This window comes from Plectropomus leopardus, chromosome 22 (genome assembly GCF_026936395.1).
Source record: "Plectropomus leopardus strain MGB_pleo_1.0 chromosome 22, ASM2693639v1, whole genome shotgun sequence".
Lineage (NCBI taxonomy): Eukaryota > Metazoa > Chordata > Actinopteri > Perciformes > Serranidae > Plectropomus > Plectropomus leopardus.
In genome coordinates, this window is record NC_142197.1 from 1019810 (window position 1) to 1035000 (window position 15191).

Consider the following 15191-nt stretch of genomic DNA (forward strand, 5'->3'; position numbering starts at 1 on the left):
CATGAGTTACTGAAGTTTTTTTTTTTTAAATTTACCACGTTGAGCTTTAATGAGCAGAGATTTCACGCCTCCTCTGTGTAACATTCATGAGCTGTTTGAAATGTGACTGCAGTGTTTCTGGGATTAAACGCTGGCCTGTCACACTCTGCTCATGTGATGGGACAGGAGGGCCGGGATTACACAGAGACCCCACTGCTGCCAGGTTTTTTTAACCCCCGAGATCACCAACCGGTCGCTGTATTGAGCTGCTGTGTGAATGAGAGATTTGAGCTTTATTATTCTGTAATTAAGGAAAAAAAATCTGCACACAAAGAAACAGGAGCTGATGTGACTGCAACTCCACACACAGCAGGTGAGTTCATTACATTATTCTAACAGTATAGCCAATTTATAATAATCAGAACTTTTTTCATTCTCAAAAATTTATTTAGTAATTAACCCTTTAAAATCTGGACCAATATCTCTTTTCTTGTGTTGCTTTCAGACTCCTTATACGAGTCTTTAAACCTTCAATTGGAGCAATTTCTCTCAAAAATACGGGAAAAAAGAGCAATATCAGAAATATTCCACAAAGTTTAGTGGTGTTACAAAAATTATTTTTAAAAAACAAGGAAATGTCTCAGCGGAAAAAGCAAAGGGAGAACTGACTGTATGATTACCATGATTAGAGATTTAACATTATGTTGAGAAGTTATTATAATCTTTAAGTGTCTCTTTCAGGTCATTTCCTCTATTTTATTTTATTTTATTCAAACTTTAATTTACTGTAAAAAATTGCACTTTCTTGCAAAATGTCTTTCTTATTATTTATTTGTTAATTCTTAAGTGCTTGTCTCATAAGATGTATTCAAAAAAAGCCACAATTATTTCTGTTGTAACACTACGTCATCAATTACGTCATTTTGTCAGTTTTTAATAGGATATAATAATAATATAATAGAGATATATATGATCAGAATCAGAGGAGTTGACTGTGAAAACAATGAAATGATAGAATATATATATATATATATATATATATTATATATATAATAAATATACATCTCTAATGAATCTTCGTGTAATATTTACCGAGCAGCCGCAGTCCGCGCTGCGGGCGCAGGCGCTGTTTGCTGCCCGGGGTTTGGTCTGTCAGGCGGCCTCTCTGTCGGCTCAACACGCTCCTTTAACAGCCTGAACCGAAGCTGCCGGTTTGTCGCCTTTAACTGTCTCTGGACGCGGTTTTGTGAGGTCCTGTTTGAGGGGAGTCAACAGCCGGACTCTGAGGTGAGAGGAAAACACAGCACCGACATCATTTATCGATCACTGATGATCAGTAATGAAAGTATCGATCCTTGAGAGCAGCTGTGGCCGTTAGCTTAGCCTCGTTAGCTTCAGGTCGGCCTCGTAGCGGCAAAGATCAGCTGAGCTCGCGGCGCCGAGGCTGCGCTCGTGTTTATAACCGGTGTTTAACGTCCGGGCTGATGGCTTATTAACGGCTTATAACGTGTGTTTTCGGTCGGTTTCGATCGTCCGGTGAACGGTGACATATGTTGCGGTTAGCCGCAGGCTAACAGGCTGTTTGGGTAAACTTGGAGCTGTTTGTTTAGCCGCAGCTAACCAGGTAAGCTATTTACCTGGTTACCTGTCAGAGGAGAGGCGTCGGCCGGCTCTCTGTCAGCTGCGTGTCTGACGCTCGGGAGTTTTTAATGCAGATTTTATCTCTTAACTTCTCCTGAAATCGTCCTGATAAGAGTCAGACTGGAGCTGTACATGATCTGATTTACAGTCAGACAACCGGAGGATTAACGATCATTCAGTCATCGATATTTGGGTTAAAGTGTGGATTCTGTGTGTTGACATAAAGTGAAATTATGGCTCTGAAACTGGTGTTATTGTCAGAAAACAGCTGTTAACACTGATAATCAGCTGGTCCTCTCACTAAACTCCATCCACAGTTCTGACTATTTTATGTACTCTTAAAAGTATGTGAAGGTACTGCATCTGTCACAGAGAGGAATGTGCTGAGACAAACTAAAACTGTGTTTTTCATGTACATGTTTATTTTATTCTCAGAAAACAGCTGTTGGTGGCTTACACTCTCTCACACCAAACTCCATCCAGAATTTTGCTGATTTAATATCTAAAAGTGTGATCATAAAAAAACTGGGAAAACTGGTTGAATTACACCTTTAAACAGGCTGTCTGCAGGCCGCGTCAGCTGTTTTTAAATCGCTTCAAGCTGCAATAGTCATAAAAATTATCTTAAATTTAAATTATTTTCACTGCAACCTTTCTTCTGATTTTTGTTCTTTTATTTGGCATAATTAGTTGTAGAGCTGAAATAATAAATTAGTTAATTGACAGATAATTAAAAAGCAATTACTTTGATACATTAATTTTTTTACTCATAAATTCAATAAATTTCTGGTTTTAGCTTCTTAACTTGATGATGAATTAGATGGAAATTTCATATATTTGAATTTTGGGCTGTTTTTTTTCTATAATAGTAAACTGAATATTTTTGGGTCACTACAGCACCACTGTGAACTTGTAAAGGGCTTTTTTTTTTTTTTTTTTACATTTTGTAGACTAAATGATTTATCATTAAATCAAGAAAATAATCCTTACAGAAACTGGAGATCAAAATGTCAATTAGTCGATTTTATTTTATTTATTTTATGCTGAATTTAACACATTTACCTTCGTGTTTACGCGTGATATTTACCTGTTTGGAAAACGATGATTGCTTTGCTTTGACAGTTGGAGGTTTTATGGAGGCTTCGTTATAGTTTTTACATGTGAAACTCGTATTTTCCCGTCAGTGAGGCGGCGGCGTGTTTTTGAGGAGCCCCGTGAATCACAAGGCTGCGGAGGAATGCAGCTTTAGGCCGCTTTATGCGGCTCGATAATGAAGCTGTTGTTTTCCTGCGTGTTTTCTGCTGAGAAAGCTCTGCGAGGGTTTTATTTCCTCTCTGCTGCCTTCTGACCCAGAGAGGAAGCAGCTGCAGCGAAAACGCGCGTTTAACTGCGTCAAGTCCGGCTGTCAAACTCGGAGGTGACGTCGTCCCCGGCTCCTGCAACGTTTCCTCTACAGGAGCGATGCGTTTTATAATCCCCCTGAAAGATTTAGATGAGGGCAGTGTTTCTCAACTGGTGGGTCGTGGTCCAAAACTGGGTCGCAGGTCCACTCTGTATTTTCAGATTTTCAAAGAAATCAAAATCAACAAAAAGTTCTTAAAAAGGCAATTGCCAAAATGAGTTAAACAAAAAAAAATCCCCCAAAAGTTTTGAAAAAAAAACTTGCTAAAAAGTTTTAAAGAAAATAAAATAATAAATAATAAGAATAAAAATCATTAGAAAATTTCTAAGAAAAATACACTGAAAAGTAAAAAAAAAATGCTGAAAAGTTTAAAAGAAAAAGCACCAAAAAAATCACTTAAAATCACCAAAACCATATCATGCTAACCTGTTTTTGAAAGTAGAAAATTATTTTATTGCCTAGTTCTTGTTATTTTTTGCCTCTTAATATGCTGTGCTATTATTTCACTAAGTAAATGCACTTACATTTACATTTTGTAAAATAAAATAAAACATTTTTTAAAGTTCTTGTAAAGGTTTAAATATCTTTTTAAGTTGCTCTCGGCCTTCTTCCCACAGTTTTGAAAGAAATCAAGCCAATTATGGAAAAGTGATATTATTATATTATTTTTTATTCTTATTTGAGATTGTCGGAGATGTTCACATGAGAGGAAGTCTGAAGAAAAGTGCTTTAAATCCTCAGCGTGTTTTTATCAACATTATGTGCAAAACTACACAAAAAAATCTTGTCACAACCATAAATAACATCCTAAAAATGACCAAAATATGCTTGAAACGCTAAAAGTGGCACTTGTTTAGAGACAGATATTTGTATTGCATCTAATTGAGTTGTTTTTAGTGAGAATAATTCCGACTGTTAAAGAGGAAAATAGACTTCAACACTGAATCTGAATCAGTATGAAGTCAGACTTTGTTTTGATTTCAGCTTCCTCTTTCAAACCGCCGTCATGGCCACCGCCACTCGTTTCTCTGAAAGATGGAAGTGACTTGCGGTCGTTATCGCACCTGAAAATAGAGGAAGTGACCGAGATGCAATAAAAATCTGTTTTCTGTTGTGTTTGAATCTGTCAGAGAAACAGTTTTTACTGTAAAACTCAAAGTGTTTTAATAGTTTTAGATCTGTTTTACAAAATAACAGTTTTTTTTTTTACATTTTTACTATGATTATATTTTTCATTTTGATCCACATTTTCTTTTACAAAGTGACTGACGGTCTCACCTAGTGTTCACACAAAATATAATTTAGGGCAGAGCTAACAACTATTAGTTCATCTATTTATGATTTTATGATGGATGTATTCATGGTTTTGTCTCTAAATGTCTTTTTTTGTCTTTAACAGTCCACAACACAAAGATATTAAATGCACAATGACATTAAACACTTGGAAAAGTGCTTAAAAATTATAATAACTCTGTAGCATCATTTTAAATATGTAATTGTCAGAATTATAATATAGTTTTTCCCCAGCTCTTTTCTTTTTTTCCCTAGCCTTGCTTGTTGTAGGTTCCTCATTACCTTTTTCCCATGTTTTTAAAATAATTTCAGTTAATTTATTAAGTTTCAGAGGGTCCAATATTTATGAAAGGCGTCCGAAAGCAGCACAAGAAAAGTTGTGAGTTCTTGTTTGGAGGCTTAAATGTCAAAGATTAAATGTGATAAAAATAATAAATGTGTTCTTTGTGTCTGATTTTCAGCAGCATGTCATGTGATCGCTCTCTTTATTGCCTCAACGTTAAATAGAGAATTAATAAGACAGTATTTTTATGGTTTTAAAAGGCAGGATGTTGCTGAGACTCTGTTGTTGCTGAGACTCTGATGTTGCTGTGACTCTGATGTTGCTGAGACTCCGTTGTTGCTGAGACTCTGATGTTGCCGTGACTCTGATGTTGCTGAGACTCTGATGTTGCTGTGACTCTGATGTTGCTGTGACTCTGATGTTGCTGTGACTCTGATGTTGCTGAGACTCTGATGTTGCTGTGACTCTGTTGTTGCTGTGACTCTGATGTTGCTGAGACTCTGTTGTTGCTGTGACTCTGATGTTGCTGTGACTCTGATGTTGCTGTGACTCTGATGTTGCTGTGACTCTGATGTTGCTGAGACTCTGATGTTGCTGTGACTCTGATGTTGCTGAGACTCTGTTGTTGCTGTGACTCTGATGTTGCTGTGACTCTGTTGTTGTTAACCCTTTGTGATCTTCTCCTGTGGTGAATTTGTGTTTCACAGATAAAGCGTCCCACCTGAGTGTCCCTCCGTGATGTCCCCGTCACTCTGCTGACAGCGTCCCGGACCCCGTGCAGAGGGAGGTGACCGGTGGCGAACATGCAGCAGTGTCCCGGCGCGTCCATGAGGCGGCGCCGCTGAGAGGTCAAGAGGTCGCAACTGAGAGTTGGTGTCTGCCGAGCCGGCCATGGACGACTTCACCACCAGGACGTACGGCACGAGCGGGCTGGACAACAGGCCTCTGTTCGGGGAGACCTCGGCACGGGTACGAGCCTGCAGGGAGAGCCACGTTCAGACCTTTAATTCTGCTTTAATTCACCTTAAATTCAACTATGTTACGAATACACCTTTCTAAAAAGAAACCAATGTGTTCTATAATGTAATCCCCCATCGACAATCCATTAATCAGTCCTTATTTAAGTAGTTAATCAATAGGCTGTCAAAACAAATGCAATATGTTGCTTTTCACTTCGACTGAGGGAAAAATGCATTTGGTTTTGTTTGAAATAAGCAAAGTTTTTTTTTTTCAAATAACGATGAATCAGTTGTTAATTTTACCAATTAATCGATTAAGGAAAGTGTTTTGCAACCCTGCTAATTGAAAACAGCTGTTTTGTTGTTTGTTGGTCGTAAAGGGTTAAAAACGTTGATATGAAACACACGAAAGGTGCAAATGTGACGTAGATATTTGTGGTTTGCAGAAACGTAGAGTGCAAACATTGTCTTGAGGTAAAGATGTTTGATGCCGAATCGTATGAACTGATGTTCAGCTTTTTTTTTTTTGTTTTTTTTAGGATCGAATCATCAACCTGGCAGTGGGGGGATTCACGTCTCTGGTTGTTTTGGTGAGTACAAATCTGCGGCAGCATCAGATGGAAACGACCGAAATCCTCCGGATTTTACAGATGTTTCACCAAAATAAAAGTCTGAATTAATCACTAAAATCCTGATTGGCATTTTGTTGATTATCCAAATCGGCATTATAGTTTAGAAGCGCAAACAAAGCGTCAGCACGGGAGCTTTTTTTATAATTCTTTTTTTAATGAAATTTTTACTTGCTGCATATGATCAAAGACAGCCTGAGAAAAATATCTGACCGTGTCAGAAATTTGGGATGAGAATCTCACGGTGTGACGACCCGTGTCTAAACCGGCCAATAGAAACGCAGCATGAAATGACGCATTGACCAGCACGATGCTGCTAAATGCGAATAGATGCTAATAAATTCTTTGAGCTCACTGGCATCAAGTCGTCCATTTTTCCCGCCGTGACCGCGTTCACTTCCTCCTCGTCACTAGATTTTGTCACATAAACGCCACGACAGCGAAGACTCCATTTGTTCGTTTACATTTTTCTCTACCACTACGGCGGCGTAGATAGATGCCGCACGCCGACGACGTTTTGTTGATGCGTGTTGACGTGGATGGACGCAGGTCACAGCCTGAGATCAGTGATGTCATCGTTCACACATCAAACTTGATGTCGTACCCAAATTTATTCAGATCCACGTCGCAGAGTGAAGCTGCTCTAAACGTACTGCAAAAATCTCTCAGTCTGCAGGAGACTTTAAAATGAGTTTTGTTGTGAAGTTTTCTGTTTTCCAAATTCTAAACTTCGACAAATGTTCGTATTTGTATTGTTGAGTATCGGTTCCAAACATTCGGTCTCATTAGGTACTGAGAATCGGCCCTGATGCATCACCAGCATCGTTAACAGCTGACTCGCTCTGTGGAAACACGTTCAGCTGAAACCAGATTTCAGAGCCGCTGCAGCGACGTGGTTTTTAAATGTTTTAAATGTTTTCCGGCTGTCGTGTTCGAGCAGACGGGAGCGGCGACGAGTACAAACGAAGAGTTACGGGACGCTCAGTTCTGAACTCTGTGAATGCAGTAATGTGGAGGCGTGATGTGCTCCTCCTGGAATGCGTTTAGCTTTTTTATTCCCGCCGTCAGCATTCGACAGGCTGCACAGAGCTCCTTTTAACTCTTAAACGGTCGTAACTGATCTGATGTGTCCGTTTGTGACCGTTAAAATCCTGGCGTGGCGATACTGAGCGTGTTATTAGAGTTTAGTTCGGGCTTATGCAAGAGTCTGCTGGTGCTCGTGTTGCATATCTGCTTTACTGCAAACATCAAGTGCCCTTTAATGATCGATTTCCTCATGTTTTAAACTCATTCAGCTCTTTTATAGTTTGTTTCAGCATCAGAGGCTGAACCGTGGCGCCACGAGATCCGCACGAATCACCATTTGAGCAATTTTCCATGTTGAGATTTACTTTAATAATCTAATAAAACAAATCTGTATCTGACTGCTGATAGGAGAAAACTGTCTGCGGATGAAACAATGACTCATCTGTTTTTACTTCTCCTTCTGCAGAGTGAAAATGTCACAACACTCACACACACACACACACACACACACACACACACACACACACACACACACACACACACACACCTTCAGCTCTGTCTGATTAACTCTCTGATATCAGTGTTTTTGTGCTGCGTTCAGACGCTGTTTAACTCTTTGAAACTTGAGCAAATTCATTTGATTGCTTTTGAAAACATGGTGGAAAAATGTCCAACACGCTGCAGAACTCAGTGAAAAAAGGTAACAAGAAAAAGACTTACAAACAATTAAAAAAAGGAAACACTTCCAAATTATGTCACGAAAAAAAATTTAGACATATATGTTTTTTTTAATGTTCAGCTTTTTAAATGTTTGGGTTTTTTTAACTGGTTTTTGTTGCCAATTTTAAGGCAATTTTCTTGTAACTATTTTTGAAACCAAGTTTTGGTCAAAGTCTTTTTAAGTTGTTTATTGCCTTGGATCTCGAGGGGTGACATCGATTTAACTGCTCTGGAAAACCCAAAGTTTTCAGATTATTTAGAACCATTTGAAGGACTTGTTTAAATTGTAGATATTTAGTATTTATTGTTGATAATGTTTGTGCTGTTTTGTGTTTCAGGTGACTGTCATCAGTTCTTTTGTGTTCCCCTCGTTGCCTCCAAAACCGCTAAATGTCTTCTTCGCCGTGTGCATCCTGTTAGCGTGTGGATCCACTATAGTGCTGGTAACTAAATCATTATGTTCTTAGATTCTCAAAATGGGACAATTTGCTGCTTGTTTTATAGAATTTTAAACAGAACAATTTGGGATTTTCACCCTTTTTTGACTGACATAGAGCTGGGCGATATGGAAAAAAGTTATCACAAGTTTTTTTTTCATATCAGTCGATATCGATATGTATCACGATATACATGAAATCACTGTTTCTGTCGAGCTTAAAGGTCCCTTTGACTCCTCAGTGAGATATGAAGATATCATCAGGTTCATTTGGGTTTAAATATTTATTTTCTGTCAGCCATTGAACATGATCACCAGCTGGAGGACCTATTCTACTAAAACTCAAAGAGGTCCAGTCAGTAAAATTTCCAACACTTCTGCCCTCGCTGTGTTTTGGTGTGAGATTTTCCTCGATGTCACGAGAGCGTGAGACAAAGCCCAAACGTGAGACGCACGGCAGATGCGTGGGAGTTGGCAGCCCCGGTGGGGAAAGGGTTAATAGAATTTTTTAATAACCGAAATACACACACGGGTAAGATTATGTTGGTTAGAGGTTCTGTCGGTTTTGATTATTTTTTGATTTATTGCCCAGCACTACTCCTTAAAAAACATCGTTCTCATTCTTACATTTTATTACAACTTGGCCGCGGTCCGGATCGGACGAAGTTTTGGTCCGGATCTGGACCGCGGTCCGCCAGTTGGTGATGCCTGGCTAACAGGTACATGTGATGAATCAGTGGTATGGGCGCTATTAAGAGCCACCTCCGTGCGTATTGGTTGTGCACATTATTTTAAAAAACAATTGTCCATGTAACGGTTGTTCAAAATCTTTGGCACTTGATGTTTGTTGAAGAATTGTTATGAACTGTGGAAAAGAAGGTTTTGTGGCTCGGTAATATAAACTTAAACTGATTTGGTTAGATTTTTAAAAATAAATTATGTATTTATATGTTTTCATTTGTTTTATAAATAAATAAAAAATCCGGTGAAATTATTTTAAGCTGAACTACTTTTTTTCTTTCTTTTCTTTGAAATTAGTGAAAAACAAAAACAATAATATTTCACGATGTCTGTGTCCGTCAGATATTCTGGTACCGGCAGGGCGACCTGGAGCCTAAATTCAGGAACCTGATCTACTACATGCTGGCGTCCATCGTGCTGCTGTGTCTGTGTGCCAACCTCTACTTCCACGACGTCAGGTAAAGACGAGGAGGACGAGGAGGAAGAAGGGAAGACGTCATGGCCTTGACACGCGGAAAGGACAACACGGAGAGACGGACTCGACTCGCACTAACTTGAATGACTTGTCCACCTGATCTGCAGCGAACTGGAAAGATTCCTGGACCAGAAACCAGTTCACGGGTCCAGTGTGGACGAAGACTCGCTGGTGCTGAAGCGTGAAGCGCGACAGCGTCACGGTTTAGGAATCATGATGTACCACGTGTTAGAGGCCGTAAATCTGCTGCAGGAACCGTCAGGTGTGTTTACAGGCACACAAACATTATTTACAGTCACATGAAGCACAAAAAACTCTGAATACATGAGTTTAATATGATGAAGATGAAGTTAAAGGAAATATCTGCCCCGTCCTCTCTCTCTAACGTCATATTTTACATGTTTTACTTTGACCTCAAGTGTCTGATTTACTGTATTTATAAGTTTAAACAGGATAAAAAAGGCAGGGAAATTGTTGCTTTTATGTTAACCCTTTGAAACCTGAGTAAATTGGCAGCAATGAAAAAAAAGACCCAAAATAAGCAAGAAATTATTTTTAAAAAAATACTTGACTTGTAAAAATTAAGAAAAAACAAAGACAAAGCAACTTTTATTTTTTCCCTAGACATTTTCCCTGGCTTTTTTCTAAATCTGCTCATTTCTTGCAATTTTTGGAACAAATATTATAGAATTAATTAGAAACATAGTCCTCTGGAAATTTTTCCACAGCTTTTTTAAAATACTCTAAAATCTACTAATTGTTTGCAATCTTTGGAACAGTTTTTATGAAGTTGCTCATGTTTTTGAAAGAAATCACACCAATTTGATCACGGTTCAGGGTTTTAAAAGGTTAATCAGACAAGCTGTGTCTCATGTCGAGCAACACCTCCTTTAAAAGTTTGTTTAAGACCAAATTTCTGACTTCATGATCATTCCTGATGTTCCTGCAGACTCCAGTCAGACGATGTGTTTTGGTTTAATGGTGCATTCGGGGTCAAAGATCTAACATCACCTGACGTGGACCTTTGAAGGCACCACTGGAGGCTGAAATAACAGACGTGTCCTTTGTCCCACTTCTGCGCTACTCAACTTAAAGTTTTGTACAAACAGGATCTGATGCACTACGTTCACCTACAACAAGAAAGCACAATGTTTTTCATTCCTTTTCTTTAAAAATCACAAAAAAAATCTAAGAAAAAAAATCTCTTTAAAAACTGCCAAAACTTTTAAAGACAAAAAAATGGCTAGTCAGTAAAATAAATACAAAATACGGCCTTTAAAAGTTGTACACCCTTCCCCTAAAGGCTAAATCAAAAACATAAGTCCCCACCCAGGGCTTAAAAATTATAATTTGGATAACACATATTTTAAAAAGCTATCATAGTAATGAATAAACGATTATTAAATTAATTAAATTAGATTAAAAATCACAAAACAATTAAGAAAAGAAATCTCTAACATTTTTTCCTTCAAAAATTGCCATTAAAATTTTTAAAGAGGAAAAAAAAGCCTTTTCTTCCCTTTAAAAATCATCAGTAAAATAAACACAAATAAAGCCATTTAAAGTTGTGTGCCCCTGAAATACTGTTTTAGAAAGAATAAAATAACCTCAAGAATGTGCTAAAAATATATAGTTATTCTATAAATTCTTTAAATGGGTAATTATGAGAATTTTTTTACTTTTTTTCAGTTTGCAGGATATTTCTTGCCAAGTTGTTCATTATGTTTTTTCCTGTGTTTCTGTAAGAAATTCCTTTTTTTTTCAGGTTTCAGAGATTGAAACGGTAGCGAAGGCAAAAAGAAAACTGATGTAGATCCAGGTGCTAATATTTAAAATAGTTGCTTAATTTATTAATTGACTGATTGTTTCATCTCAACAGCAAACTCTGAAACCAAGATAAAGTTAAATAATTTAAAAGATTGATTGATTATTTTAGGTTTATTACTGGTGTGTAAAACCCGTTTCAGGCACTTAAGTGGAGCGTCATGGAAATTTTAGTTGACGAATATCGCCTGAATGCACCATTAGATTTTCTCTGACTGACTTCAGCCTTGAATCCTCAAAAACTTGTTTGAATTCCTGTCTTTGAATCTGTGAATGACTCTGTAACTGACTTTTTTTTAAAAAAATTTCTGCCGTCAAACTGAATGTTTGTCTGTGTTCACATGGAAACGTTTTTAAGTGTTGAGGTTTTATCGGGGCAGATTTTTCCTCTAACTGCAGACGTAGTGAACACACTCAGAGACGCAGAGTTCAGTACTGTAGAAACTGTAGAACAAACTAGCTCACAGCAATAGCACAAAGAGCTTCAGGCTCCTGTGGCGAATATATGCAACCGTTTGTATTTCTCTTTCTGCTTCTTTTCGGTTTATCTGATCGTCGGCGTCGGATTGAATTAATTATAATATAATAATTTCCACATCAGGATTTTTACAAACTAAATCTAAATGCTGAGTTACACCGACTGACTGCCAATTTTTGCACCAAGCGTCGGTTAAATTACACTCATGTCTAAGCCACACACACACACACACACACACACACACACACATATTTCTGTGGTTTTGTCTTTGTGAGGACCCTCATAATAATGCAGACCCCTAATCATCACAACTAAATGCAGAAGGCCCATACACACTAAACTGACATGTTTAGTGACCTCACATCTTTTGTTCGGCCCCTTATAGGGCCCGTGGTGCCCCCCCCCAACCATTTTCTAATTGACAATAAAAATAAAATGATTAACACTGGGAATTGTTTTTGTCCCTTTAGTCTCCATAAAGTGTCAGAAACATAAAACAGCAATAATAGAGCTTGTTGATCAAAAAAAGAGCCAGTGGAGATTCCCCAACACCCCCGACAGAGGTCCTAGATAAGACACTAATGTCCTAAAATACTAGAAATGACCTAAAATCCTAGAAATGTTCTACAAAATGTGTTCAAAACCTTAGACAGGCCTCTGAAGAAGAGAGGACCGGCCAAAATGTACTCGCTTTCCCAGGAGGTCCTCGCTCAGATCTTAAAATGTTGAAGTCCTCACTATGTGCAAGTACAAGAATGGACACACACACACACACAAACAGCTGCAGCACCAATGAATGGGAACAATCGTCGTGGCGTCCCACTGAAGCTGGACATCACAGCGGATCTTTACATGATGTTTTCTGCCATCTACAGTTTGCACTAATAATTCTGCCGATCACAAATCTGAGCTGGATTTTAAAACACATTTTTGGTATTTTTTTAAAAGAAAAACACCCCTTTAAAACAAGAAAAGAAGACAGAAAAGAGACCAATTTTTCCCCCTCAAAAATCGCCAAAGACAAAATAATTACCAAAAAAAGGCCAACCCCCCCTTTTTTTTAATAAATACAAGATGAAGGACCATTAGAAATATGAAAATCCAACAATTTCAGTTTTTACATTTTCTGTTTGTCATTTTTTGGTGATTTTTTAAAGAAAACATGCTCGCAAGTTTGGAAGGCATGTTTTCTTAAAAAAATAAATGAATAAAAATCACCCAAGAATTTGAAAGAAAAAGAACTGCCAAAATGTTTTCTTTAAAAATTGCCCAAATATTAAAAAAAAAAAGAAAATGCTTGGACTGGTTGTCAACGCATTGTTAAAAAATTAGTTTCTTTCTGGCCTCAGATGTTACAGAAAGACACTGCTGTTATTCTGTTTTTCTGTCAACTAATCCAAAAAGACTGAAAAGACCAAAAACCGACAAAGCGTTGGTCCGTCTCTGACAGAAAACACCGAATATCAGCGGACTCGAGCTTGTCTCGTCTCTTTGCATTCCTGTTTGTTTTGTAGCGTTTGTTTACAGACGAGCTGCAGTGAACAAACACCTGAAAACAAACAGCTCAGTGTGAAACAAACCTCGCCACGACTTTAGGATTGTGAAAGCCATGTGTTTCATTTTTTTATTTATTTCATTTGTTTTATGGAATAAATAACGCTGTATTCTGACCGCCTCTGGACTTTTGTTGTTTGTTTTTTTTTATTTTAAACTGTTTGATCGAGTTTGAGTACCACAGAAGAAGAAACAAAGACTAAATAATTAAAATTGCATTTTAATTTTGTTCTTCTTAAACACTTGCTTTGTGTGGAAGAAACTGTTATTCTTCTATTTTAACATTTTGGCTGTTTGAGACATTATTTGGATTACATTTTAAATGAAAGACATTTTTTAACATTTAAAAAATAAAGTAAGAAAAAAAGAAAGAAGGAAAGAAGAAAGGACAATACAAACCAAAAACAAACAAGGAAATAATCATAAATATAGAATCTGGACATTTTCATTTTCCCTTTAAAAAAAAATTAATAATTCTCTCTGTTATTTCTCTCCTTTCTTAACATAAATTTTCACTTTATTTTCTTCTCACCTTTTCCCAGTTTCTTTGAATTTGCTAATTGCCTTTTCCCATGTTTTTAAAGAGAATTTTTTTTTTTTTTCAGGTTTTAGTGGCCTAAATATTTGTGAAAGGTGAAATGCAGCACAAGAAAAACTGACGTCCGTCTACGTTTCAAAGGGTTAACAGACGTCACCTACACGTAACATCAAACTACATCTAATTTTGATGATGAATGATGAATGATTTCTTAATTTTTTTTAAAATTTAAATCACCAAATGTTTTCCGGCCATTGGCACAAAGTCTCAGCTCGACTCAAATCATTGTTCATTAGTTCATTTATTTGGCATTTAAAGATATATCTGAACTGCAATCATCACAATATTTGCATAAAACGCTGCAGTTCTGCTTTTTATAAAAGTCAAAACACAAAACTTTAAGAAACAAGCAAAAACAAAACAAAAAAAACAAAAAAGTGTTGCAGTAAAATCGAGTTAGCTGCAAAAAGCCTGTTAGACCACAAACGGACTCAGGCGACAAACTTTTCTGAAACACGTTTTTACACAAAAAAAGTGATTTTTATCAACAGTGGCGAGTTAATGAGGTGATCTCCAGTGTCCGCCAGGGGGCAGCACAGACCTGCAGTCCTGCAGTCCTGCAGTCCTGCAGACCTGCAGACCTGCAGTCCTGCAGACCTGCAGCGCTGCAGACCAGCAGCGCTGCAGACCTGCAGTCCTGCAGACCTGCAGACCAGCAGCGCTGCACACCTGCTCTGTGACTCGATGACCTGCAGACCTGCTCTGTGACTCGATGACCTGCAGACCTGCTCTGTGACTCGATGACCTGCAGACCTGCTCTGTGACTCGATGACCTGCAGACCTGCTCTGTGACTTGATGACAGAAACACATTGATTATTTCGGGTGCCAGAATAAAAACATTTCGTTGATGGGGGGGTGTTTTGTGGGCGTGGTCGCTGCTGCGGCGCCGTACTCTCGCGGTGAGGTCATCCTGTACGGAGCGAGCGGGGAAACTGAGAGACGATTGTTATTAAAGAGACAGGAAGTGGCGGAGGTGGAGGTGAGGACACAGAAGTTAAGACGGAGGAGATTTTGTGTCGAGTTTTAGACGAAGTCTCTGGACCTCTTGATGGCGCAGCAGAGCATCATGCTGAAGATCATCCCGAAGATCTGAGGAGAGAAACACAGGAAAACACGGGGTTAAAAACACAGCCGATATCTGCAGCTGGATTC

General features: G+C 38.1%; 2 protein-coding genes across 16 annotated transcripts in view; one reads left to right on the forward strand and one right to left on the reverse strand.

Moving 5' to 3' along the window:
• The first annotated feature begins 165 nt into the window (after positions 1-165).
• Positions 166-13561, forward strand: tmem243b (transmembrane protein 243, mitochondrial b). 2 transcript variants are annotated; one of them, XM_088072413.1, is made up of 6 exons: positions 166-352; positions 1079-1266; positions 5306-5567; positions 6097-6147; positions 8271-8375; positions 9452-13561. In XM_088072413.1, exons 3-6 carry the CDS (start codon positions 5490-5492, stop codon positions 9569-9571), a joined length of 354 nt encoding a protein of 117 aa, XP_087928539.1. In that variant the 5' UTR covers positions 166-352; positions 1079-1266; positions 5306-5489; the 3' UTR covers positions 9572-13561. The 2 variants fall into 2 exon arrangements, with proteins under 2 accessions (XP_087928539.1, XP_042367373.1); XM_042511439.2 differs by lacking the exon at positions 1079-1266.
• A 699-nt stretch (positions 13562-14260) lies between these two features.
• cd9b (CD9 molecule b) overlaps positions 14261-15191 on the reverse strand; it is an 18385-nt gene continuing 17454 nt past the window's right edge. For 2 of the 14 annotated variants that reach the window (XM_088072411.1, XM_088072412.1), the window contains exon 8: positions 14261-15128. In XM_088072411.1, the coding sequence (XP_087928537.1) occupies positions 15063-15128 (66 nt within the window). In that variant the 3' untranslated portion in view covers positions 14261-15062. The remainder of the gene's footprint in view (positions 15129-15191) is intronic. The other 12 variants (XR_015775464.1, XR_015775463.1, XR_015775461.1 and 9 more) reach the window with 12 other exon arrangements.

Excerpts from the sequence above, each read along its gene's own strand:
- tmem243b (XM_088072413.1), top strand. The coding sequence starts at position 5,490 with ATGGACGACTTCACCACCAGGACGTACGGCACGAGCGGGCTGGACAAC. Across the intron at positions 6,148-8,270 it reads TCACGTCTCTGGTTGTTTTG|GTGACTGTCATCAGTTCTTT; the intron begins GTGAGTACAAAT and ends TTTGTGTTTCAG. Across the intron at positions 8,376-9,451 it reads GTGGATCCACTATAGTGCTG|ATATTCTGGTACCGGCAGGG; the intron begins GTAACTAAATCA and ends TGTGTCCGTCAG.